This window comes from Xiphophorus couchianus, chromosome 6 (genome assembly GCF_001444195.1).
Source record: "Xiphophorus couchianus chromosome 6, X_couchianus-1.0, whole genome shotgun sequence".
Taxonomy (NCBI): Eukaryota; Metazoa; Chordata; class Actinopteri; order Cyprinodontiformes; family Poeciliidae; genus Xiphophorus; species Xiphophorus couchianus.
In genome coordinates, this window is record NC_040233.1 from 26499880 (window position 1) to 26527107 (window position 27228).

General features: G+C 36.9%; 1 protein-coding gene across 1 annotated transcript; it reads left to right on the forward strand.

Moving 5' to 3' along the window:
- Positions 1 to 13140: 13140 nt before the first annotated feature.
- pitrm1 (pitrilysin metallopeptidase 1) lies at positions 13141 to 26780 on the forward strand. Its single transcript, XM_028021847.1, has 27 exons — positions 13141 to 13172; positions 14030 to 14135; positions 14441 to 14547; positions 14698 to 14849; positions 14961 to 15075; positions 15821 to 15917; positions 16643 to 16803; positions 16889 to 17015; positions 17108 to 17196; positions 17284 to 17412; positions 17505 to 17618; positions 18737 to 18833; positions 19240 to 19374; positions 19521 to 19659; positions 20267 to 20383; positions 20470 to 20599; positions 22414 to 22534; positions 22649 to 22725; positions 23061 to 23226; positions 23354 to 23454; positions 23634 to 23754; positions 23844 to 23894; positions 24055 to 24167; positions 24371 to 24496; positions 24954 to 25099; positions 25360 to 25462; positions 26383 to 26780. Exons 4-27 carry the CDS (start codon positions 14807 to 14809, stop codon positions 26474 to 26476), a joined length of 2712 nt encoding a protein of 903 aa, XP_027877648.1. The 5' UTR covers positions 13141 to 13172; positions 14030 to 14135; positions 14441 to 14547; positions 14698 to 14806; the 3' UTR covers positions 26477 to 26780.
- The last annotated feature ends 448 nt before the right edge of the window (positions 26781 to 27228 follow it).

Genomic DNA, 27228 nt, shown 5'->3' on the forward strand with positions numbered 1-27228 from the left:
CTTGGGTAGTCAAGTATGCAAACAGTAACCTTCTACCCAGTTATTAAAAAACGAGTTCTGAGTTGAGTAAACATGAAGAAGGTCAGATATGGGAGCATAAATGCATACATGAAATTGTCTTAATTTAGGAAAATTCCAGCAGAATTTAATGGAGCTGTTCAACATCTCTGCCCAAGCTGTAAGCAGTTCATGCTAATGCTAATGTTTTGGTACCAAACTAACACTTCACATCAGTAACTTTGAAAGTGGGTTGTAAAGATTTTATAGTAATTAAATAAAGTTCTGTGATGTTTTATTATTATTTTCAGGAGCTATATAAGTTTTGAGGCTGTCAAAAAACTTTTTTTTTCATCTGCAATTTTTTCTTGATGATACGGAAGAGGATTGGAGCCACTGAATTACAAAAAAAAAAATAATAACTCAGACTTTAATCAGAATTCTGAGATTATGACTTTAATTCTCAGATTAAAGTCAGAATTATTTTTTTTTTTCAGTGGCCCTAATCCTCTTCCATATGATGAAGATTGTCCTCTATGGTGTATCAGAATTAATTCTGGACTAGTGTGTTTTCTGAACTAGATCATATTGACATGTCTAATAGTACATTCATAGAAATTAACAAGTTAACCAGAACAGTACATTAGTTGTATACTTTAGGTGATTTTATGATTAAATAAAGCTGCAGGCCAAAGTTTGTATTTTATATTCAATTTGCACACAATATCATACTTTCATTGGTAAACCTTACAGTATAAACTACGTTTATATAAGAAGTCCTTGTCACGACAGTTCTACTGAGCTTTTTTACTTTTGCTCAGGCTTTTCTTTCTTTCAAAATATTCCCTTCTGGTTTGGTAATAAGTGCATGGCATATGAACAATATGCAAAACTGTCAATATAATCTAATATATCGCTCAGCAATGCTTTGGCATTGGCATAAATACAAGCATTGACAAGCTTTGACAGCTTAACAAACTTAAATTAAACCACAAGTATGAATTTGTCCTAGACTTACACATGAACACACTCAGAAACAAATACAATAGATTACCCCCGGAAAAAAATTCTCCTACTTTTCATGAGCTGCTATTGCAGCAGTTCTCCAGGAATATCTTCATTTATTAAACAGCTTCTGCACCATGTTTTCTGATGCCTTTTATAATCTCGGGGCACATGCGGATCTCCAAAGAGCAAAATTAGGTAACTTCTCTCTGTGTTCCTCCAGTTTAAGGTTGAGAGTTGCAGAATAGAAAAAGCTAAGTATATGAAAGTAGGTTGTGTGTTTTTGCACCTCCAAAGTGGTGAGGTTTCAGGGAAGGATAAAACAAACTCTTGAGAATACAGAGATGCAACAGGATGAGATACTTTACCCAAGCGTCACTCTCAACAATCCTGCAACAAAGGCTAAAATGCGACAGAGAGGAGGAAGTTTTGTCTCACACAAAAAGTGGCAGAGAAAGTGAAAAATGGAAGAAAATGATGTTGTGTGTGCATGCGGTACTGACGTTGAGGATTTTGACTTTAGAAACCATTTTTGGTCGATGGAAACCAGAACCTTTTCCAAAGAGGTGCACTGTGGCAGAATTACTGCATATAGCCTATGACAGCGATAACGACTTGGCGCATATTGGGATTATACTGCTGTGTGAAGTCTTTGCGCCCAGCCTATTAAATATGCATGAATGTTTGAAATGAATTTTGGAAGATTTTCACCCCCCTTCTTCACTACCCCCACTTCCTTTTATTGTCAGACTATATAATCATATTCCTGTCTATTAAAATTCAAATGCATAATTTAAACATATGACAACAACAGACTGAGAAAGCGAAGGTTTGTGTTCAGCAGCTGGCAGCAAGGTTGCTTTTGATGAGCGCTGTATGCTAAATTGACATTGTTGTGGTGGAAGAAAAGAAGTGAAACAAAACATTAAAAGAAAAAGAAGAAAAAAAACAACAATCCACCCCAAAAAAGTGTCACCCTGGTGAAATCCGATGGCACCACTTCAAAAGTGTGACACAGAAACATATTGGCGGCTATGAAATATTCAGCAAGGTTACAGCGAGGCTGCAGCAGGTGGAAGTACTCTGCTGTTCAGGCTACGCATGTTTTACACGGTTTCATTTAGACCCAATGACTTTATCAGCACAGCTGTTCACAACCAATTTCACCCAGTGAAGAATGTACAGCAGCGTGCAAAAGTTTTAAACCACCGCTAATATCTTCAGTATTTGCCATGAAGCAGCCAGACTTCCTGTTAATCGCTCAAAGTGGTTCTGATCAATAGTTCTCCAGGGTTCCTGGAGGTTTTTCAAAGTTTTGAAGTATTTTAAATCCACGTTTTTTCCTGTTTTCTTTGTTCTCTTATATTGCATAACTTTTTTGCCATGAATTTCATTTTGTTAATCTGCTCTGTCCTTGTTTTTTCTGCCTCTTTATAATTGCTTCAGGCAATCTAATTTGCTTTATTTTAAAAATATGATTCAGTTTTTGAGCAAAACTGTTGAAAATTATGAAAATCATACAAAAACACCCACAACCAGGCTGTTAAGCAGCGCTTACACAAGGGCTGCCACCAAAAGGAATATCACCATGTATGGGTTCCTTATTTATGCTTTAAAATTGGAGCTGCTTTTAACCTACACAATTCATTTTTATTGTACAATTGTACAATGGCAATACAGGAATATTCAATACAGGTTGTATAATAAGAAGATAATGATGTATTTGACCACTGCCAGAATGCTATCTATGGTTTCAGAAACCAAATATTCCCTCCCTGTTTGTTGGCGTTGTTGGAAACCATGGCAGCAGGTGCAGAAAGGAAAGACACTCATGTACAGGTGTAGATGGAATTACACACAAACAGATATGGAGAAAGATCCAGTGCTGGATGCTCTCACACCGAGATTTACCCTCTGAGAGAGCGAGCGCATAAAAGAGAGAAATTCTGTGGGAATGGAGGAGCGCAAGCTTGAAAGGGAATGCAGAAATTGGAGATATAGCTGTGGGTGGAGGGCAAACTAACTTTGAACATTCATTGCTGTGAAGTTATTATCCATCCTCTCCAGAGGTCACAGACAGGGCTGGTGGGAAGGCTTCTCAAACAGAGGAAAAACCTCTCACGTACTGAGCTCAGAGGGCATAAAATGAGCTTTTTCTTATTCCCCAGACTTAAAAAAATGTCTTTAAATATATAGATGAATAGATATGTGCATGCTGGCTGAATCTGTGAATATAGGACCAGAGTTTTAATAAACTGTAATTGTGATGCCAAAACTGCACTACTTTAAGGATAACTCACTAACCAAATTATCCTCACACAGGATTAAGTCCCGACCACTACAATAAAAATCCACCAGGACTTAGAGGCGGACTTCTGGCCTTCTGGGCTCCCCATTCTGTGTGATAGAGAGATAGAGAGTGGAAATTCTCCGGAGTGTTTTCAGCTTGGACAAAGTTTCACCGGGAGGCCGTATTGTTTTGTTTTTTTTATCCATTTACAAGATGTTATTTATACAGTGGCAGATTTATACTTAAAGTAATCTTTACATTTTACTGACATTCTTCTTCTGACTGAAACTAAGAGAGATGTGAATCAGAATCTGATTATAACATGGTGTTAGTTTTCCAAATGACGTAAATTAATGTGAAAGCCTGTAAAAAAAAAATTACCTCCCTATTTTGAAATCACATTTTTGTGTGTGGATGTGAGGTTTGAAATGAAACATGCTGCTTGGTGCCACAGCTGGCGGGTCCCTCCGTTTTTGAACTGCAGACATTGATTACTGCTCTTGTTTTCTCAATAGCCATCATCAGGGTGAACCTTAAATCCAGTTTTTATTGTTTTTGAAGCCGCCTCGATGATACCTGCGTTTTGAGGTAGTCTGCACTGATCTGTCTGAATCAAGTATGTTTGCTGGTAGAAAATATGTTTAGAAATTTTTTAGAAAATGTTTTAAGATAAAGTGTCCAAGCAACATCTGAAAATCCAGAATGTTCACCAGAAATATGAACTATTGAAACCAATAAATGTATTTTGAATACATAAATCAAACTGACTGAATTTATTTAGAGGATTTCTAGTCATACTGGCTATTCAAAGCACTTCACACTACAGCCACATTCACACTCACAAACGCACACACATTTATATACCCAATATAAAAATTCATAGGTAACTTGAGGTTAAGTGCCTTGCCCAGGGGTACATCATCCTTATAAGAGTCAACTGTAATCAAACCTACAACCTCATCTATATGTATATCTCTCTTCTGAAGCAGTTTTATGACTGCAGCTTCCAGGACTACATGAGCCTCAGTAATAACATACTGTTGAATTTGTCCCTATTGAAAACTAATGTAACATCCAAATGTGTTTTCCTTGGCCCCACTGAAAGCCATTTAGGCACCTAAGGCTAATTAATTTTCTCTCTGAAAATTCTACCTATAAAATTATGTTTAATTTAAACACGTTTTCTAAATTGAACCAACTAAAAACACGTGTAAATGGTAAAATTAGAACATAACCATAAACAGTGGCTACTTTATGTCTGAAATTAGGTTTTATTTATTTTATTATTTGTTTTTTATTATTTTCTTTGGTCCGCTTGGAAATGATAGAATATACTGTTTGATATAAGCAACACATTTCTTTCATTTACTTCCCCAAGTTAAGCTTTCTCATTATCTGTTTTAGAGAAGTCATCAGCAATACATTTCTCCAGGATTTCTGAAGGTTTTTCAATGTTTTTCTTTCAACTTTTGCTTCTTTTCAACTTGTTTTCTGTTCAGTTCTTGTACTTGACCTTTGGAGCATATTATTACAGTGAACAATATGAAGAAATGCTGGGTGCAAGAAGCACAAAGTATTTCTGAACTTTGTATCTTAAAGAAATAGAATTGTAGAATTTGTAGAAAAACATTTATTAGTTTATGGGAAAGTCCTGATTGGATACTAACACCTCAGCCAGAATCTGGATTGTCCCTTTGACCTGGGAACTTTTAAAATTAACAGGATGCCCTAAAAGGAAAGATCTAAAAAGCTGGTGAGCAATCATAAAAATTGTTTGATTAACTATGTAATTCCTATAAAGCCAGTTCCACTGATTATTGGGAATGGCAGATGTATTGTTTGACATTTTTTCTTTCAAAATTGATGCTCATTTGACTTATGTTTTCTTTCTAGACATGTCTGTCTCATTTTCAATCAGAAACAAGTTTTTTTTTATTGTAATCTGCCAAGGGTGTGAATAGTTTTGATGTTTGACTAGTGATTCACTAGTCAAACATCAAAACTGATCTAAAAGTAAACTGTAGAAAAATTAACAACTTGAATTTTTCTACAGTAAAATTAAAGCTGCATTTTGCTGCAAAATATCAATAATATTTTTTGGAATCATCTTGGTTGAGCACTACTTTCTCCATTCTAATACATAATTTAACTCCTACAAAGTAACTCTAAACACAATGCAATAACCTCTGATCTAATTGGTCCCTATCAGTTGTAACTGTCTAATCGAGTTTAGATATTAAGAAGAAGATATATTCCTCCTAACTGCACGTTTTCTGTTTATACCTTGAGCTCCATGTGCAAACAGTGCAGAACACTTTAACACATGGATATCTCCTCTTTATCTGGATTTCTGACTGCATGAGATGCTACAAGGTTAAGTGGAATGATGGATAGATTAATTTTACACATGCACAAACCTTTCCTTCACACTATTTTTTCTCAAGGTTACAAAGCTTCATTTGAAGCACAGTATGAACTGTAAATAAGATTTGAAACTCTACCCAGCTTGAAAAACAAGCTACTCATGAGACCTTTTCTTCGCTATGTTAAGAGGGTTTTTTTTTTTGTTGTTGTTTTATATATGTTGTTGCATAGGAGTTGGAATCAATCCCAATTCAAAACCAGCACGATGTGAGCAGACAAGCCCACTGTGGGGCTTTTTTAAGAGCCAACAAAAAGCTCAATAATGAAGCTAAAACACTCAACCAAGAGAATTCACAGCCAGAACTGTTTTAAACCCAGTGGCGTCACTTGCCATTGATTTTTGTTTCTGTGCAGACACTCTGTGTGGCGTGCCTATGCTCAGGTGGCTGCATTGTGTTCATGTTTGATGTTCTGCTTTTTAATTTTTGTTTTGCCACAGTCCAAATAAAGTTCACAGAAGCCTCAGGCTGTGTGTCCAGGGAGTCTTCTGACTCTATGGAACGCAGGCAAACGGCTCTCTGCAAAATCCATTCAGATTAGCATCAGAAGGCTATAGACTTACCTGGCAGATTTGTAGATTTAACGTGAGAAAAGTAAAGTGAGGGTGCTTTCAGAAAGTTATTCCATCAATGGATTTATTTAGAACCAAAAATGAGACATAATGGGCTAAGGAACAAAAATCTTGAATTTAATCAATATTTGTTTGAGCCATGCTTAATCTTCAAAGCAATAAATCCTCCAGGTACTTTTACTCAGGACTTCTCAAGGTAGTTGGCAGGTGGTATTGTATGTGCTTCTGTTAATTTAAGTCTCCTCATTGCATTCTGCTTCTTTGTTTTTCCCCAGATGGACTCCATGTTCTTGAGATCCATCCTCTGCGGAGATAAGGCCATCTGTTGGAGCAATACGCGCTCTTCTTGTTGACTTCTTCTTCTACTTTAGTTGAATGTTTGGTATATGTCTTACTTGCGATTTGTCACAATCTGTGACTTATCTGCAACCTTTGTGTTTACGTTGCGAAGCAGCACTAATGAAGGTGTGAACCTTGAATCTACATAGAGAAAACACAAAATCGTACCATTATAAATGAAACAAAACTGAAGTTATTATTTTTGGACCTAAAGAGGAACGATCTAGAGTCAATGCACAGCTTCAGTTATTACAACTGAAAACCAACGATCAGGCCCGAAACCTGGGAGTAGTGATGGACTCTGACCTGAACCTCCAGAGCCACATAAAGACAGTTACAAAGTCGGCCTTCTATCACCTGAAGAACATTTCCAGGATTAAAGGACTAATGTCTCAGCCAGATCTAGAGAAACTCATCCATGCGTTCATCTTCAGTCGTGTTGATTATTGCAACAGCGTCTTCACAGGTCTGTCCAACAAATCAATCAAACAGCTGCAGCTGATCCAGATGCTGCTGCTTGCGTTCTTACTAAAACCAGGAAGATAGAGCACATAACACCAGTTTTAAAGTCCCTCCACTGGCTCCCTGTAGCTCAAAGAATAGACTTTAAAATACTGTTGTTAGTTTATAAATCACTGAACGGCTTAGCACCACAATACATTAAAGATCTGCTTTTATTGTATCAACCTTCCAGACCTCTCAGGTCTTCTGGTTCTGGTCTGCTCTGCATCCCCAGAACCAGAACCAAACGAGGAGAAGCAGCTTTCAGCATCTATGCACCACAAATTTGGAACAAACTTCCAGAAAACTGTAAAACAGCTGAAACACTGACTTCCTTTAAATCTCAACTGAAAACCCACCTGTTTAGAATTGCATTTGAAATGTAATCAATTACAAATTTATTGATGTAACTTGACTTAATGATTGATTCTATACTGCATTGTGATTCTGTGTTTGTAATGATGTAAAGCACTTTGAAATGTCTTGCTGCTGAAATGTGCTATACAAATAAAATTTGATTGATGATTGATTGAAATAATTTGCCAGTGAATAAGTACTTTTTTATGAATATTAATGAGAATCCTATTAGTTGATTTTTCTGGCTTGTTTTCCTACAGTAAAGTTATTACTGAGTTTGTTTTTATTTATGAAAGGACAACAACCTTTAATAAAAGTGATAAACTGAGAGATATGCAGCTGAGTTAGGGCATTCCTTCCTACACACTCTAAAGGTGTTTGTCTGTGGTCTTCACACATTTAACACCAAATGTTTCAATAAGTTTCACCTCACTCAATAAGTTTCGAATGCACATTTCTGAAAGATCAAACGACATACCACCTGCTAATTCCTCTTCAGATCTGAGAGGGATCTGCAAATTAGGCATGAGGTTTTGAAGTAAACGCTGTTTTGCCACCACGTTTCATTTATTTTCAGCTCCAACACTCTAATTGGCCCCGGAGGTGAGGAGGAAAGTGGATGCGATACAAGTATGGACTACGGCCAGATATTCACCTAATGCACGCACTTATAGAAAAGTCTGTGAGAACTTCTGACATTTCAAGGCAGGAATTCCTTATCAGATGGTCAAAATTGCAAACAAATCTCAAGCAAGACTGAAAGCCACTAACAATCGGCAATCAGTATTAATTAGTGAGATTTTGACTCTTCTGTAATGAAATGTGTCTGAACACTGAGTCTCACCTTCTGGACATAAAAAATCTGTGAAACTACTTCCATTTGTCCAGGTGCATGAGGTTAAAATCTAATACCATTGTTTCATCTGTGAAGTTGTATAACAGCAACACATACACAGAGTTAAATAGACATTAAATAGTATCATGTTAAAAAGTCGGAAAGAGCTTTTCGGATAAATATCCAAGATTTGTTTAATTTAGGGGTAACTGATAGCTTCCCTGACACTTTCTGGGAAAGCCATATAAACCCTAAATAATGCTCAATATTACTAATGTAATATTTAATATTGACATGTGGGGTATATTTTGAAAAAAAAGGCCACATTTTTTCTCTGTGTAATGTTTTACACTAATTGCATATTCTTTAAAATATGTGAAACCTTTCCTCTACTTATAAAAACCAAGAAATGCAACTTTCAGTTTTCCAGCCTCGGAGGTAGTTGGGTTTTCCTGTTCATTCTGTTCACAGCCCTCTTTGGTTTAAGGAATGCATAATGCTGCAACTCTGGTGGGACTCAAACCTACAACCTTTGAATTACCTCATTCTGTCTAGAAGTCCAATGCACTATCCATTGCGCCACAGAGCTGTTTTTTGGGGGGGTTTTGGGTTGCAAAGAAAATACTCAGAAATATGATTATTGTGTTTACCTTCCTATAAGTTATGTATGCATCACAGGCAACTTTTTTGAACATTTTGATTGAACAATTTGATTGTATGAACAACTTGTATGAACACTTTTATTTATCTTGAGGAAAGACCCATTCTGAGTTTTTTCTTTAAAAGGACGTCGCCTGGTGGAAAATTCACCTGTTCACAGATTTTTCCATAGAATATATCTGAAATACTCTAAATAAAATGCAGCTACAGAAAAATGTTTGAGATGTGACTGGTTAGCATTTGTTTGCTCCCTTGAGTCAATTGGTTTTTCCTGGTAGAATAAAGTTTACAAATTTTAAATTTTTTAAAATTTAAACAAGCCAGTTCAAGAGTTCTATTCGTTTTCCTTGGTGCTGATTGGCTTTACTCCCGTGGGTGGAGATAAGGACAACCGTGGATGTTAGCTTCTGCAGTAGCGCTACTGCTTTCAGAAATTAATGCTGCACGTCTTTTAGAACATGTCTCTACCAGTTGTGAACATCATATTTAAAATCTTGCCAAATATTATCAGTTGGATTTAGGTTTGGGCTTTGACTGGGCCATTCTAATTATGTATTGAGCAAAATCACTTCATGTAGATCTTGCTTTTTGTTTCCCATTGCCCTGCCTGTCTCAGGGCTTTTGTAGCCAGATCCAGATTATTCATGGTTTATTATTTTTCCTTCCACCTTCCAACTGTGCATTACTTTGAGTCTTCAGAAATCCACTGAAATGCATTTCAGTTACTGTTTCTAATTTAGGCAACATGTTGAAAAAATTCAGTTTACATCAGTCAAAGCCTCTGTACTTTGATGATTGTTTTTAATATTGCTGTTATATTTGAAACAAACATACTGAGCTGTAGCCTTTCTGCAAAGTGGCCTAACCTGTCATGTCATTTTTATCCATAAATCCTGCCTGATTGTAAATATGGAGGCAGTTGTTGCTGGGGAAAGAAACACAGACTCGTAGAAACTGCTGATGGATGGCGAAGCAGTAAAAGACGAAAGGAGGCGGAAGAGCTGGGGGTTTTGTTTTCTATTTGACACTGATGGATCGCCCGGGCCTGGATGAACCCACGTCTGGACAGTCCAGACATTTATAAAATCCTGAGGATTACAGAGAGGGAAGGAGCAGATGAACAACAGCAGGATCATCCACTTACATCCATGCCAATATCTTACACACAGTCTAAGCAATTTGATTTTTGCATTATCTATGTCTACTTGCATTTGGTTTGAAGACTGTTTTTGGTTGTTACAGTTGTTTGCCGACTTAATCCTGTTTCTTTCAGCTTTGCAAAAATCTAATTTATAGCTTGACCAGCATCTATTTAATGCTTTATTTAAATAATGGCTTCAAAAGCAGCAGGTGTGTAATATTTGGTCAGCCTAAAAGAGGCCTACATAATCCTTCTGCCTAACTTCAAGTCACCATGAAATGAAAAATGACTTTGTAAAATTGTTTGTTAATTTTCCACCCCCACAGTTTTATCCTTCGTATTCAAAACCTGCAAAATATGAACACTATTTTCCTCTTTCTAATGCATTTTCTTTCAAAGTAGTGCCAGTTTTGGCTTTTTCATTAATTCATTCCAGCATAAGCCAAGACTCAAGACGTAAGTATTAACATTCAATCCACGTCATGCTTTATCATAGTTTCTTTTCATGTAATAAAGTTTTTTATACCTTTTATTAATCTGCTCCACACACTTTTGTGCTATCTCTTTTCTTTCTTTTGATAACAAACATGCAGAAACTCTGTGAAGTTGAAGTCGGAGGAGTCTGCTGCTCTGTCGAAAAGCCTCTTGCCTCCTCGCCAAGGCCTCCTATTCATGCTGCTGGAAAGTCTCCCACATGCTGTCAGTGGAAACACAAGGGATGACCGTGGGTGCCTCAAAAGATATTCACAGAAAAAAAATGAAAGCCAGTCACTGCAGTCGCTGTCGCAGTTGTGCTCAGTACAGGCAGGCTGATTTTTGCAGAAAGTGTGCATAAGGGAAATGACTTCTATTCCAGTCCCCCAGGATCTCATGGTGGTTCTACGGTTTACATCCTTTTTATGACATCCCTTTATGATATCCAGTAAGACTGCTTTCCTTGCTTTTTCCCATCTGAAAGTGCAGACACATGCTGTAATAATGGGGTTTGTGTTTTGATATGCCATGAAACTACCTTAGCAGTCCCCCCATAGAGAGATTATTAAGTGGAAAGGGTTTGGGATAATTACCTAAAAGCACAAAACCTTTGGGTCCTGATAAATTCTCAGGTTGGTATGTTTGTCTGTCTACAACCAGGTGATTTTGTTTAGTCACCCTGAGTGCAAAATTATTAATATTAACAGAAGTATTAATAGTTGTATTTTGGATTATAGTCACTGCCGTCCAAAGAACCACACCTCATAAATTTATTTCTTAAAGTGCTTTGCCAAAGCAGAGACAGCACATTATTCTTCATGAACTATCTTATCCTCAGGCAATTTGGGTAGGGAGCATCTGTGAACATCAGTTCTCCATTGGATTTAGGTCTGGACTTTGACTATGCCAGTCTAATACATAAATATACTTTGTTCTAATGTATTCCATTGTAGTTCAGGTTGTATGTGTATCGTCAGTGGCCTGCTGGAAGGTTGGTCTTTTGGTTTTGCTCCAGGATGGTCCTGTACGTTCCTCGATCCATCTTCCCATCAACTCTGACTAGTTTCCTTGTTTCTTCTGTAGCTAGGCATCCCCACAGCATGATGCTGCCACCCACATCTTACATGAGGGATGCTGCATTCAGGACAATGTGAAATCTTAGTTTTGTATTTGTCTTTATCACACCCAACGGTCAAAAAGCTCCGCTTGGTCAAAAGAAAAAAAAATTCTCGTATCATGATAATATTAAAAGCACTTGAATATAAAGTTGAATTGAGATGATCAATCAAAAATAATAATTCTAATGTTTCTCATATTAAAAAGCAGTTTACATTTGCAGTTCAATTCCATTTCATCACATATTTCATCATGAAATTAAGGACTGATATAAAAAGGTGAACAGTTTTCACAATAAAAAATAAAAAGGACTGCACATTGATAACACTTTCCTTGCAAGGTTCCAATCCCAGTTTGGGGTCTTTCTGCATGGAGTTTGCATATTCTCCCTGTGCATTCTTAGGTTCTCTCCGGGTACTCTGTCTTCCTCTCACAATACAAAAACACGACTACTGGGATCGCTCTAAATGGCGATGTAAATGTTAATGTGTGTGCATCTGTCAGTTGCTCTTCAAGGATAAGTGGCTGTAGAAAATGGATGGATGGATGGATGGATGGATGGATGGATGGATGGATGGATGGAAAAAATAAAATCACCTATAATTATGCTAGTGTATAGGAAAAAACGCATATTTTTCTTTCAAAAAATTAAAGACAACGAACGAATGTTTTATATTATATTTAATTCAGTAAATACTATAATATTATTCAGTAAACAATAGACAAATGGTGGAAGTTTACCTTCATTTAGCTACGTTTGGTAATAAAATATAACGGCCAAAATGAGAAATGCCCTAAAAGTATTAGTTACCAAAATATGTTCACATGGCGTCACCTCGTGGAAGTAAATTGTAATTGCATTTTCTTTCTCCATATGATTAATGTAAATGAGGAAACGTGGTGTTTTTTTGTTTTTTGTTTTTGTTTTGTTTTTTTCATGTGTTGTTAAAACACCGTCCAAAGTTTAGTGTATTATAAGCGTAGTTAATTCTCTAAATGCTCTGCTGATTTAAGTCAAGTCATCGTTTGGTAAGCTTAGAGATCTTATGTTACTCAACCAATCATATAGTTTCTTCTTTACAAGCTGACCAATCAAAAATGAGGACGTTTAAACGTCATTTGCCCTCTCACTCGTGTAAAAAATTGCGCAACATCTAACAGTAGAGCGCCATTACTGCTGGATCGGTTAAAGTGGATTGCAGATGGTTTAGAAATCTGCGATTAGCGCCGGCGTGGCGGCCATTTTTACATGCGTGGTTGAACCAACATGTCAGCTACACAACACACAGCATGAGAGGACACAAACCAGGGATGTTGAGCCTAAATACAGTGAATTTGTTCAAAATATGGTAGAAATGTTTGGGTTGTAGCTGGACACAAGCAGAAAATAGTTTATTTTTACAACTGGTATAAAAATAATGTTTCGGCTTACGAAGACTGTGCTCCAGAGACTTCATGTTCGGTGAGTTAGTGTATAACGGCACTGTTGGAAAAAAGCCAATGTTTATTTCATGCTTGTTTAAGGTTGTAAATCCATGTCATTCATTATTGACACAGCTGTGCTATTACAATTATGTGAAAGCACACCCGTTTGCATAATGAATTTAAAGACTTTGCTTTAGTTTTTAATTTTTTGTTAGACTTTGTTTAGCCCGTTCAACCTCTGAGATTAAAACTTCGTATATTAATTTAACCTGCATTAGACACGACGTGTTTAAAAAGGTCGTTAAATTAAGGATATTTAACTGCGACACAAGATCCTGTGAATTTGACCACCTGGGCTTTTTGACATCAATAAATTCCTACACACCTTATTGTAGTGGCGGCGTCAGGCCTCTTTTTGACAAAATACAAGCAGGATCTAATTCTAAAATAAAAAACTAACATACATACATTAACCTAAATGAGAGGAAATCATAAAATAGATATTTGTATCAACATGTGAACTTTGAAAAGAGGGGGCTCAGTGGAAGGTCATGTGACCTGGGTTTAACCTGATTTTGCTGTCATTGATTATATTAATCGCTGAGGTGTTATTTTAGAAAAAAAAACAAACATTTATGTTCAACCTGACAACCCCATTAAATGACTCAAATCTGAGGAGTAGATGGAGTTGTCATTATATTGCCATTTTAAATTGTACAAGTGTTGTAGCATATTTGGTGGACATGTTAATTCCGTAACATAATTATGTTCTTTTTAAAATAGAGTTGTCTCTTAATTCTGAAGTTTCAAAGAAAATGGGAAATATATGCATGCACGGTTTCTTTCCAAATTCTCTGGAGTCCTGATTGAGCATGGATGTGCTTGATCCTCCAGGTTGAATGGACGTCACCAAGCATGGAGGCTGAGGAGCTCCTCAGCTAGAGAACAGGCTCTGGAGTACCAGCCGGGGCAGAAAATCCACGGCTTCACTGTCCGAGAGGTAGAAGCGGCTTTCGCCTGGCTGATGCAGTAATTGATCATCTGAGAGTTTTGTTTCTTCTCTGAAAATTCGGATGTTGTTTTAGAATTTTTTCTCCCTCAGTATAAAAGCTCAAATGACAAGATTAAATCAGTAAATTTTTACTGCCTTATAATCCACTGCGGATCTCAATAAGACAATAATATTCGAAATATGCTACATGCTTGTACTTCCTGTGGTGTGTTAACTGTCTTGTATCAGGACATTTTTAGTTTTTATGTCTGTAACCTTGCAGTTAAACTCGGTGCTTCTTATCCCGACCTCAGGTTGCGGCTGTCCCTGACCTTTGTCTCACAGCTGTGACGTTAACCCACGATAAAACTGGAGCGCAGTATCTGCATGCAGCCCGAGATGACTCAAACAACCTCTTCAGGTTGGTTAGCTCTTAGTGTTAAACTGGTGGCAACGTCTGCTTAATCTGTGGAGTTTTTAACAGTATTACAGCTGTGTCTTATTTGTAAATAGAATCAGAAGTGGTTTCCTGGTTTCTTAGTTTTTCTTATTTGCTCTTGCTGTTGTTCAGTGTCCAGTTTAGGACGACCCCGAGGGACAGCACAGGGGTCCCCCACATCCTGGAGCACACAGTGCTGTGTGGATCTGAAAAGTACCCCTGCAGAGATCCCTTCTTCAAGATGCTCAACCACTCGCTGTCCACCTTCATGAATGCCTTCACAGGTTCGCTATTATTTGGTTGTAAATATATTGAGACACCTGTGCTGAGATTGTGTTTATTAATCCTCGGATAAATCCATGTAAGAGACCTGCTTTATGTTTCTGTGTGAACAGCCAGTGACTTCACAATGTATCCGTTCTCCACCCAAAATGGGAAAGACTTCCAGAACCTTCTTTCAGTTTATCTGGATGCAGTTTTCTTCCCTTGTTTACGAGAACAAGATTTCCGGTGAGATTCAGCTGCATGACTGCACTCTTCACATTGCCCATAAGCAACTAGAGTAAATTAACTCGAGTTTAGCTCTGTTTTTATTCTGATGTTAAGTTAAATTAAGGTGTTGTAAATTCATAAATTCAATTTTTTAAATGAAAATATACTTTTGGCATGCAGACGGTGGTACTCTGTTTAGGAGTAGTTTAGGATCTTGCTTTAAGTTGTATACGCTGCAAAGCTCTTAATAAACATTACAGATGTAATAGTGAATTGTTGCTCTTGCAGATTTTGTTTTATCTTGTTCTTTACTTGTCTGATTAGTTTTTCAGTGGAGCTAACAAAAATCACATGCACACTATAATCAATTAATAATTCAAGTGATTAGTAGACACTCATTTTCTTCTGTTGAATAAAAACAAAACTGAAGAAACAATCACTAGTTGGCACACAGCTTCAGCTATTACAGATAGAAACTAGAGATCAGGCCTGAAATCTGGGTCTAGTGATGGACTGAGACCTTCAGAGTCACATAGAGACAGTCACAAAGTCGGCCTTCTGTCACCTGAAGAACACTTCCAGGATTAAAGCTCTAATGTCCCAGCAAGATGTAGAAAGTCAGCCATGTATTTATCTTTAATTAAATTCATTTTTTTTAAATTACTGAAAATCAAGACGGGAAGCCCATTTGTTTTGATTCACCTTTGGTGAATAATAACTGGAACATCACTAACTATAGTCTGGATTCCAACATTTCATTCAGGCAGGAAGGCTGGAGGCTGGAGAATGAAGATCCGACCAATCCCAGCTCCCCGCTGGTGTTTAAGGGAGTTGTGTTCAATGAGATGAAAGGAGCCTTTGTAAGTCACTATCACATGCATTTCAGCGTGCACACAATTACTGTTGCATTTTTAGTTTATTTAAACACAATTCTACTGCTTTTAGACCACCATATAACTGACAGTCATAATTTGTCATCAAACTACAATGTTTCATCTTAGCTTTGTCTTTTCCTTGATCTCATTTCAAAATGGAAGGAGGTTGATAGGAGATGGGGAGTGGGGAGGTTTCCAGTTCTCAAACCACATCAGTTTACTAAATGTGCTCAACCAAACTTCCAAATGCATCATTTAGCTGATTTATTTTTATTTTTTTACCAGTTCTTCCAAGCACCATTGACACTTGAATATTTATTAGTAACTTTACTTGGGTTAGATTTTTCATTAGCGTTGATTAATGGAATATTAATTTTTATACATTGTCCATTTTTACTAAGATTTATGAACACAGCAACAAAACCAACAGATCAAATAGTGAGTGATTTTGTTTTTAGAGGCATAATGTGAAACAGTGATATCAGGAATTGTAAAATGTAATATTATTCTTAATACTTAGGAATAATGTGCCTAATCTTGACGTATGTGTATATCACCATTTTAGCTTTTCCTCTCTAGTTATTAATATTTTTCATCTTAAATCTTGAGTATTTAGATCAGGACTTCTCCTTTGTTCAAATTTATTTGGAGGATTACATTCAACCTTATGTAAAATGAAACCACTGATCTTTTTTTGTGTGTTTTTCTAGTCAGACAGTGAGCGTTTATATGCGCAGCACCTTCAAAACAAGCTGTACCCTGACCACACCTACTCTGTGGTGTCGGGCGGAGAACCGCTGGCCATTCCAGACCTGACCTGGGAACAGCTTAAGCAGTTTCACGCCACACACTACCATCCCAGTAACGCTCGGTAAGGAAGCACGGCGTCCTAACACTGCGGCACAGGAATGGAAACTGGGAGTTAAAGAATATCCTTCATTCTCTTAAATGTTCAGGTTCTTCACTTATGGAGATTTGCCTTTGGAAAACCATCTGAAGCAGATCCAAGAAGAGGCTCTTTGCAAGTTTGATCGCATCAATGCAAGGACAGGAGTCCCATCTCAGCCTCACTGGAGCAGTCCAGTAAGCACACGTGTCAAACATACGTTTACGTAAAATCATAAACATCAGAAATGGCTCTGATATTACTGTGGATTTCAACTGTTTTTGTCCAGAGAGAAGACCATGTGACTTGCAGCCCTGATGTTTTGGCTCCAGATCCAACTAAACAGAACACTCTCTGTATGAGTTACCTGCTGGGAGAGTAAGATCCGACTTTAATCGATAGTCTTGGAAAATTAAAGTCCAATTGTGTGATTTCAGCCTGACTTGTTTCTGTTTCTCTTCTTAGCATCACAGATTTCTTCGAAGGATTCACTCTCAGCCTGCTGTCTTCGCTCATGGTCTCTGGACCAAACTCGCCCTTCTACAAATCCCTCATCGAACCCAAGATAGGAAGTGACTTCTCCTCCGTTGTTGGGTTTGTACATAAACTTTGCTTGGAAGAATAGTTGACCAAGCAAATGTTGCATCATCGAGGTTTTATGAAAAAATGTTTTTGTTGTCCCACAGATATGACGGAAGCACCAAAGAGGCGTCCTTCAGCATCGGCCTGCAGGGGATGGCTGAACACGACACAGAACGGGTCAAACAAATCATCAGCCAAACTATCGACGATATCATAGAGTGAGTCCCATTACTTTGAGTTCTTCTTTTAACCAAGTGAATCATGTGGGGCAGGGAAATTCTGTTTTCTCATTTGCATATTGTAGTTGATGCTGTAGTTTGCAGCAAAGTTACAAAGGATTAAAAGTATCTCCTGGTATCAGTCAGCATTAAATATGCAGTGGAATCATAATGAACGTCATAAATAAATGGAGGACATGAGGAACATGGTGGTCAGGGAAGCCGACAGCAGCACTAAATGAGCTGCAGGGTTTTAAACCAGAGCTGGTTGGTCTACAGGTCACAGCAGTATTCTATATCGTCTTTACTATATTTTCTTACCTCTATGGAGGCTGTTATGGTCTGATGATACTAAAGTACAGTGAATTAACAAAAAACATGTTTTAAAAGGAGCAATTAGGACACAAAAGCAACTAAACAAGTTTGGATTTTGATTTCAGTGTTTTCCAGATCTGGATAAGTATGGACAGAAAATAAAAATAATTCAATTTCTAGTCTTTATTTTTTGTCACATTATCTAAATGTTTTCCTTCAGTTTTTCCTCCCTTTGGTGTATCCTTTCTACCTACTTTGTATCCAGGGAAATTATGTTTCCTTCCATCCTTTTGTGTATCCCTGTTTTTGTCAAGGAGGATGAAATTGTCCAAATATCACTCAGTTTGAATTCAAAGCAGTCAAATATTTTATAGCTGAAGATAAAGAATGTTGTATCATTATTCGGCACTAGTCTTAAACAAAAACCATAAACAACCAAATAATTACGTACTTTGCTTGAAGACAGTCCAGCTTTAGTAAGTCCAAGCCAGAGAACAGAACTAAACCTGACAGATAAGCTGTGGTGTGACCTCAAGAGCGCCGTGGGAAAGACTTTCTCACAGTTTGGGGTCAAGAAGTGAGAACATATCAAAGCTGATGGACTCAAAGCAAAAAGTGTAGAATGTCCCACAGATATGTGGGACGAGTGTAGTGAGATGGTGCTTGAAGATGTGTTTTTTTGCTGTTCATTTTTTTTGTTGTTGAACTGAACAGGTTATATCTTACATTATCAAGTTATTTAACAATAAGCATGTAGCTAAATAACCTGACTTTATGCCTTCTTGTTTTGGGTTTTGTGGCAGGAACGGCTTTGAGGATGAGAGAATCGAAGCTCTCCTTCATAAGATTGAGATCCAGATGAAGCATCAGTCCACAAACTTCGGCCTGGCTCTGGCCTCTGTGAGTTCATCGTTCAGATTGTTTCATGAATCCAGGGACTCAGACACTCAGACATTTTGGGTAGTGTGTTTGTGTTTTCTGTTTAAAATCTGGAATTAATCTTTTATGATTTGAATATTTCTACACAAATCAAGAATTTAAACATGCTGTCATTGATTTCCCTGGAAACCTTTTTATTTACACTAAATATTCTGTTATTGCTGTTTGCTTCTAACCCTTTAATCACCTGTGATTTGAGGTTTACATTCCTAGTAATTTATTCAAGGGCTTTTAGGTGTCACAAAGTAAATGCCATGCATAAAAAATTACTTGCAGAATTAGAGCTGTTTCAGTTTGACCTTCAGTTTTTTTCTGTCGGGTACATCTTCCTTCATTATGGGCTTTTTTTTCTGCATGTTTCTAATAGTATATAGCTTCATCCTGGAACCACGATGGAGATCCTGTAGAGCTGCTCCGAATCAGCGACAGCGTTGCAAAGTTCAGGAAGGCTCTGAAAGAAAACCCTCACTTCCTCCAGGACAAAGTCAGATACTACTTCAAGGTAAATAAATGAATTTAACCTAAGTTTAGGCAAAAAAAAGGTCTATCAACGGTGCTTGGCATATGTTATTTGAGTATTTATGGATATAAAACACATTAGATTTTAATTCCATGCTAATTATTGCCTTGAATGGATTATTTGTGCAGGAGAACACGCATCGTTTGACGCTGAAGATGAGTCCTGACGAGGCGTTCCTGGAGAAACAAGCCAAGGCTGAAGAGGAGAAGCTTCAGGAAAAGATCTCAGTTCTGACCGACAGCGATAGAAAAGAGATTTATCAGAAAGGTAACATCTTCACTTCAACACATCTGATTCCTGCTCTCTTGAGCCTGGTTATAGATTTATAGTGTTTACTGTTTATTTCTGCTTTTATATTTTAGTATTGGTGGAAAAATAACTATAGATTTTTACAATCTTTTCCATTTTGTGAAACATGGATGAGTCTCCTCCCATGTGAATGCAGATATTTGATCCCTTAGGATATACTTCTTATATTAAGCAGTATAAAACCAGTAGTGTTCCTGTTGCCATAAGCTTCCAAAATTCGACTTGGAATATTCTAAATATTGTTTTATTTTCAATTTTTTCTTTTTCTTTTTTAAACTTGTCCTTTTGAGAACGTTGTACTTCAGTTATCTTTTTCTTTTTTATTGTTTTATTGGTTTTTAATTTTTTAACATATGATCACCAGACCATTTTGAATCATGTTATTGTTGTGTTGATGTAAAGTTTCCCTGTCTGGCAATAAAGCAGACTCACCTCACTGTAGCCAAATCTACCTAACGGTATAAATAAAGTTGATTGATTGATTGCTCAGTATCCTTCAGGCATGAGGCTAAACTAGAAGATTTAATAATGTTTTTATTGAGTTGCATGTTTTCTTGTTGAAAAGGTCTGGAGTTGCTGGAAACTCAGAGTAAAACTCAGGATGCCTCGAGTCTCCCTGCTCTCAAAGTGTCTGACATCCAGCCAACGATGCCCTTCACTGCCTTTCAGATGAGCACTGCAGGTACAGCAGTTCTCTCCTTATCTCATTTAATCGTAACAAAACCAGCCAATTTGTTTCTAACGGGTTGTGTGTACTCATGGCTTAAGGTTATGTCCCGGTTCAGTTCTGTGAGCAGCCCACAAACGGTTTGGTGTACTTCAGAGCCATGTGCAGTCTGAACACTCTGCCAGAGGACCTGAGGGTTTACGTCCCGCTCTTCTGCAGCATTATCACCAAGTGAGTTCCAACGTACGAGCCAAAGCCCCGGCCTGGGCTTGGAGATAAACCCTACTAGTGAACATGGAAAGACACTTTAATATGAAATGTTTCTTCCTCTTCTTGAGCAACTTTGAATTGAATTTAATCTCTTTTTTATTGAAGTAAAAATAAAATTGGGAGCAATGCTTTTCCATACGGTGCAAACAGAAGACAGGCACAGACATTCACACAAGCAGATATAATAACATAATGACTAGCAACAGATAAAACACAAAACTAAAGCCACAGGAAACTGGATCCTGTGTATCAGGGACAGGGCGGCGGTGTGAGGTCTTGGTGGTTTATCCTCCAGCTCTGTCAACAACACAGTCTGGGCCCGTAAAGCTGCAATATGTAACTTTTATTAAAAAAATATTTTCTGAATACTTGTTGAAACTATCACTTTGTTATGACAGTATGGTATGAGACAAATAATCTGTAAAAAATAAAAATATATCTGGCTGCTCCCAGTGCAAACTAGCCCTCTGCTGTGCTACAGCTGCTTCCTACCCTGTGGATGCTCAGGCTAGTTAGCATGGCACTGATGATGGTGGATAAATAGTTTTCCTGGAATAACAAGTTACTTCTCCAGCATTAGCGCATTTAGCAGCTCGTACATGCCGTGATTAATAGCGTGATTAAAACTGCAGCTTTAAAATCTACAGCACAACTCAAGTCAAGAGTTTAATTCAAAATCAGTAAACTTGATTTTTTTTAAAATGATATGTTCAGTAAATTTGCAGCTTTGTAGAAACCTGTTGACTTGCTCAGCCCCATTGAGACTATATTCTGTTTATTAACATTAATATCTGTTTTGAAATTCATAAAACAGAATGTCAAAATTCTTTCCTAGACTATGCTTTCTAGGAAATGTGGAGAAGTTCTTTTAAAAGCAATTTGCTTTGATTTGATTGGAATGAGAACTTATTTTCTTGCAAGTGTAAATAAAAAGTATCTTCATTAGATGTCTATAAACTAATTAAGCGCCATATAAATGAGATTGCTGCATCAAGACTTTCCATCTGTTTGTATTTGCTCAGCCTGACTAGATCAGCTGATTGAACAGCTCTAGTAACATCAAGGACTTTACAAGCTAAAAATAATCCAATTTTATTTCCAACTATAAGCAATCTAGTTTGGTCCAGACTGAATTCAAGTCAAATCATTTCAATTAAATGCAACTTGTAGTCAGATTCATATTCAATAGCAAACAGTTTATGTTAATCCGTATAATGATACAATACAAACTCAGTTGATTAGGTAATACTAAATCATAAAAAAGAAGCACACCTGATTTTGTCGTCAATCTGCTGCAAACAGCTGTAGGTGGAGATGACAGGAAGTAAACATGGAAACACGGAGCCAGGAGAACTTCCTGTGAGATAGAAAAACAAGGTCTAAAGATTTGTATTATTTTAACGCTTTTTAGTAACATCGGATGGTCTTGTTGCAAATTGAAACACTTTTTTGCCTCAACTAGATTTGGGTCCTTTTGGTGGCTTTGCTGTTATTCTTGCAGTTAGATTAATTCACTCAAGAAGATTTCTGAATTGTGCTAAGTGTGTTTAAAGGAACATTCATACAATTCTTCATAAAAAATACTTTTTGTTAATACTTACTGTTAAATCCTTACTGAATATTATGAACACAGTTGCTTTAACTAAATAATTGTTTTTGTTTACTGCATGTTTTACCTTAAATTTGCTTTGAAAACTAACAATCAATAAGACTGGATGTCGATTTTCCATTCCAAGCTGCAACAGCGGATTAAAAGTTGTATTGTTTTTGGGCAGAATGGGCTGTGGAGATCTGGATTACAGGCAGCAGGCCCAGCAGATGGAGATGAGGACAGGAGGAATGTCTGTCTCAACGCAGGTCATCCCTGACTGCACCCAGATGGACACGTTTGAGCAGGTTAGCCAAAAACACATTCATCCTTTTGTCTTCTTCTGCTTTTAGATGAAGGATAAAGCTAAGTTCTGTTTATAAAGGGAAATTGTCAGCTTATTGTTGCTGTTTCTCTTACAGGGGGTTCTCCTGTTCTCCTCCTGCCTGGAAAGAAATCTTCCTCACATGTTTAAACTATGGAGCGACATTTTCAGCAGGTTAATAAAACTCCAGGATGCAAATGCACTTTCTGTCAATCTTCTCTGGTTTTTCTGGCTAGATATTTGACTATTTTTCTTATCATAAATTATGAGACTTATTTCATGTAAATTGATTGGTTTCTTGCTATAGATTGGACCTTTAAGCATTGTTGACCATGTTCTGTAATGGGGAGATAAGGAAGCTTTACCTTTTCTAATCCAGTCTAAAACTAGTTTTGGAAGAAAAATGTTATGGTCAGATGACAGAAATAGAATTGTTTTTCCATAGTGAACTACATGTGGATGATTATTGCTTTGCATGAAATAACAAAAGACTGGTGGTTCTCCTACAGCCCTCATTTTGACAGCGAAGAGCGCCTTCGCGTTCTGGTGATGATGGCGGCGCAGGAGTTGGCAAATGGGATCTCTTACTCTGGTCACATGTACGCCATGACCAGAGCGGGCCGGCACCTGACACCAGCTGGGGAACTCCAGGAGACCTTTGGTGGGATGGAGCAGGTAATCCTGATTTTGGGCAGCATTGACTGAAAGATGGAATAGTTTGTTGTCTATAGTCTTTGTTTTGTTGTAACATCACTCTGCTGTGGTTTACTGATCAGGTTTTATGTTTTTATTTGAACATTAGGTGAAGTTTTTGAAGAGAATAGCAGAGATGCCAGATCTTAGTCAAGTCATCCGAGTATTACCCAGGATCAAAAAGCACCTTCTGAACCCCGAGAACATGAGGTGGGATCATTGCTAGATTTTCTAGTCACTTAACAATAAAGTTTGGTTGAATCTGAGAAGTTTATTGTTTTGTTTTTTTTCTTTCTGTGGTTGCATCTTATCACATTTGTGATTTAAGTTTTAGCTACAGAATGCTTACCATTTCATTTTCATTTCCTGCTTCCTTCATATTCTAACAGGTGTGCAATCAATGCAACGCCACAGATAATCTCTGACTCAGAAAAAGAGTTGGAAAGGTTTATTAAAGACGTTGCTGAAAACAGAAAAGAGCGCAAACTTATCAGAGCAAATATTATAAAGGTAAGATATTCCTGACAGATTGAAGCAATGCTCTGCTTAGAAAATATATTTATTATTATGCATTATGTGTTTTTGTTTCTTTGCTACAGAAACCACTTGACCCTCTGGATGATTCAGGTCCAACTAGAAAACTAATAACAGTAAGTTCAATATAATCAATAAGTTTGGATGTATAGAAAAATGTTTTCTAGTTGTTGCATTTGTTATTAGTGAGAAATCTAGAATTATAATTACATGCTGGATTGAACACTCATGTCTATATTAACTGAAGTTTAAACTTATTTTTTTATGCTGCTACAGGAGCCAAATTTCCAGCCATGTCAAATGAAAACGTTCTTCCAGATGCCCTTCCCTGTTAACTTTGTCAGTGAGAGTATTCGTACAGTCCCTTTCTGCCACCAGGATTATGCCAGGTAACTATAAAACAAATACAGAAAATCCACTGATAAGTGATTGCTTCTTTATTCTAACTTTTATTTTAGCTTACTTAATGGAACTACAGGATGTACTCTACGATACATGTCAAAATGATCGCGTTACGGTAATTATGTACCGTTTGAGTCACATTTCTTCATTGTTTATCCTCTCCACTTGCTGCCATCTTCTTCTGAGTCAGTTTGTGCATCTTGGCAAGAATGATGACGGCTAAATTCCTCCACGGAGAAATTCGGGAGAAGGGCGGAGCCTATGGAGGCGGAGCCAAAATGGGAGGAAGTGGCGTGTTCTCCTTTTACTCTTACAGGTGGGCAGCAGTTCACACATTCGATCAGCCTTACTTCATTTTGTAATAAAAAATGAAAATTATTACAATATAAGAATGTAAAAATCATTCTTTGATTGTATTTGGTACTTAAATTTTGAAGGAAAAAAACATTCTGGTGATAAATTCAACCTCTGTGTGCTTTCAGGAGCATGTCAGCGTTTTAGAAACCCTTCGATATTATCATTTATTTCTGTTAATTTTGATGATTGGGTCTCAAAGCTAATGAAAACCCAAATTCAGTTTAAGAAAAATGTGAACATTACTATTATACTCGGTTTAAAAAAATACACCTGAACATTCCTGTATCCTAACTCAGATGATGAGTGGATAACTCGGCTGAGCTGCTTGATTTTTTTTTTCCCTAAATTACTAATTAGGAATCATAAACTATAAAACCAATAAAGGACATTTGTTAAGCCTCTCTTCTGTGTCTAAGGGATCCGAACTCAGTGCAGACGTTATCTGCATTTCGAAAAGGCGTCGACTGGGCGAAATCAGGCCAGTTCTCTCAGCAGGACATCGATGAAGCCAAGCTTTCCGTTTTCTCCGCTGTAGATTCACCTGTGGCTCCTTCAGATAAAGGTGATGATGCGACACTTTAATGGCTTTTGTCACAGAATCTTTTTGTAACCTTTTAGATGCTTTTTTTAATGGAGTGGAATCTGCTAGGTAGTTTTAATAACTTTTTCTGGATTTTCTTTTCCCTTAACTTCATTTTCAATATGGTATCCAAATGTTTGCTCTTTATTTATTAACTTGTGGTTTGAATAAAGCAGAGTTAAAAGGTTGGAAACTGATTTGATGTTTAAGTTGGTAGCTGATCCCTTCTCTTTGTGGAGCAGGAACGAGTCGCTTCCTCAGTGGAGTCACAGATGAGATGAAGCAGAGTTACAGAGAACAGCTCTTTGCTGTGGATCATAAAAGCCTGGTGGAAGTGGCAGAGAGGTAAAACAGTTCAGGATGAATGATTGTTTCATTCTTTGTTTATTCTATATAATACACTCATTGCACCACACCTGACATATTGTGTGGAAGTCTGGGGGAATACATACAAAACAAATTTACAGCAATTATACCTCTTACAAAAACAATCCATCCGAATATTACATAAAGTGGGATACTGGGAACACACAAACCAGTTATTTATTAAATCAAATATACTGAAATTCTGGGACCTGGTAACATTTAAAACGACACAATTCATGTTTAAGGTCAGACATCAAAAACTTCCACACAGTATACAGGAAATGTTTGCTGACAGAGAGGGTGGGTATTATCTAAGAGGTGAAGGATATTTTAAAAAACAACATATTAGAACAACAAGGAAGAGTTTTTGTTTATCTGTGTGTGGAGTAAATGTCTGGAATGGATTGAATGATGAGTTAAAACAAATTACAAATGTAAACCAATTTAAAAAGCTGATTAAAGCAGAGCTCATTTCAAAATATGCTGTATAAGATGTTTAATATCCAATAGGCTATAATGTAATTGATGATATAAATAGTACTTAAAATAATTTTGTATAGTTATACATGATGGAAAAATGGAAAAAATTTTCTTTTTGATGTTATGACAGTTCATTGTAAATACATTGACAAGTAGGAAAGGGGCAGGACATTATAAGATGTATCTTCTACCTGCTCCTTTTCGAACAGAAAAATTTTGCATGTCACATGGGCATAATAATTTGTTTCATATTTTATTTCTTAAGTTGTTTCATTCCATTTTATTTTATTTTCTTTTTGATTGTTTTAAAGTCTGTTCGAAATAAATAAATAAATAAATGTCGTCACCGTTGAAATCTGAGTTTGCCTTTGGGAAACTCTTGCACACGAAGCGGAAATCAGCTGATTGTTTCCCTGCAGGTACCTCAGTGTCGGTCAGAGCACGTGTGGAGTCGCCATCCTGGGTCCAGAGAACGATGCAATCAAGAAAGATCCAACGTGGATATTAAAATAATGTTCTTTTCATAACTGGACACAAAGCTTGAATGAACTTTGTACTGAAAACCAAACAAAAATGTAAGTTGTTTTTTTTGTGTGTGTTTTTTCGTATTGCTGGCGAGAGACAGAAACACACAACATGAAGACAACTAAAGCTGATGGCTGTCATTTTAAACGGGCAGTAGAAACCTTTTTATATTCCATCATGTACATATGACTGATGGAAAATATTTGTTACAGTAACACATTGAATATAAAACTAGATCTGAGTTTTGTGAAAGTAAAATCACTTTGTCATTAAATCATTAAGTTTAATGGGATTTCTTGTCATAAAGTGGTTTTGTTTGTCCAACACAACCTTTTATTTACCAAGACAAACTCTAAAAATGAAACCCTTCTGTTGGGTTCAGGGCTACAAATACAGCTCATTACATTAGAATATAAAAATAAAATTACAGTGAAACTCATATCATTACAGAGAGTGGTCTTTCAGGCATTATAATTTAGATGACTATGGTGCAGAACTAATGAAAACTCAAAACCAATGCAAATCAGTGTGAATATAATGTTTTAGGTTACAGTTATTAGAAATTTTCGCTCTGATTTCCTAGTGTTCTGCTGTAACGTACACAGCATAGAAAGCTGGATAATTACCTTTTTTTAAAGGTAATTTTTGAACTACAACATGAATTTCTAAAGGCCTAAAGATCAAATTCCTACCTTCTGCCGTTTCTCTGAAATACTGAAGAACTTAAAAATGGAAGATTC

Coding starts and splice junctions, on each gene's coding strand:
- pitrm1 (XM_028021847.1), top strand. CDS start 14,807: ATGCTCAACCACTCGCTGTCCACCTTCATGAATGCCTTCACAG. Junction 20,600..22,413: donor TTCTGCAGCATTATCACCAA/GTGAGTTCCAAC, acceptor GTTTTTGGGCAG/AATGGGCTGTGGAGATCTGG. Junction 24,497..24,953: donor TTCTCCTTTTACTCTTACAG/GTGGGCAGCAGT, acceptor TCTGTGTCTAAG/GGATCCGAACTCAGTGCAGA.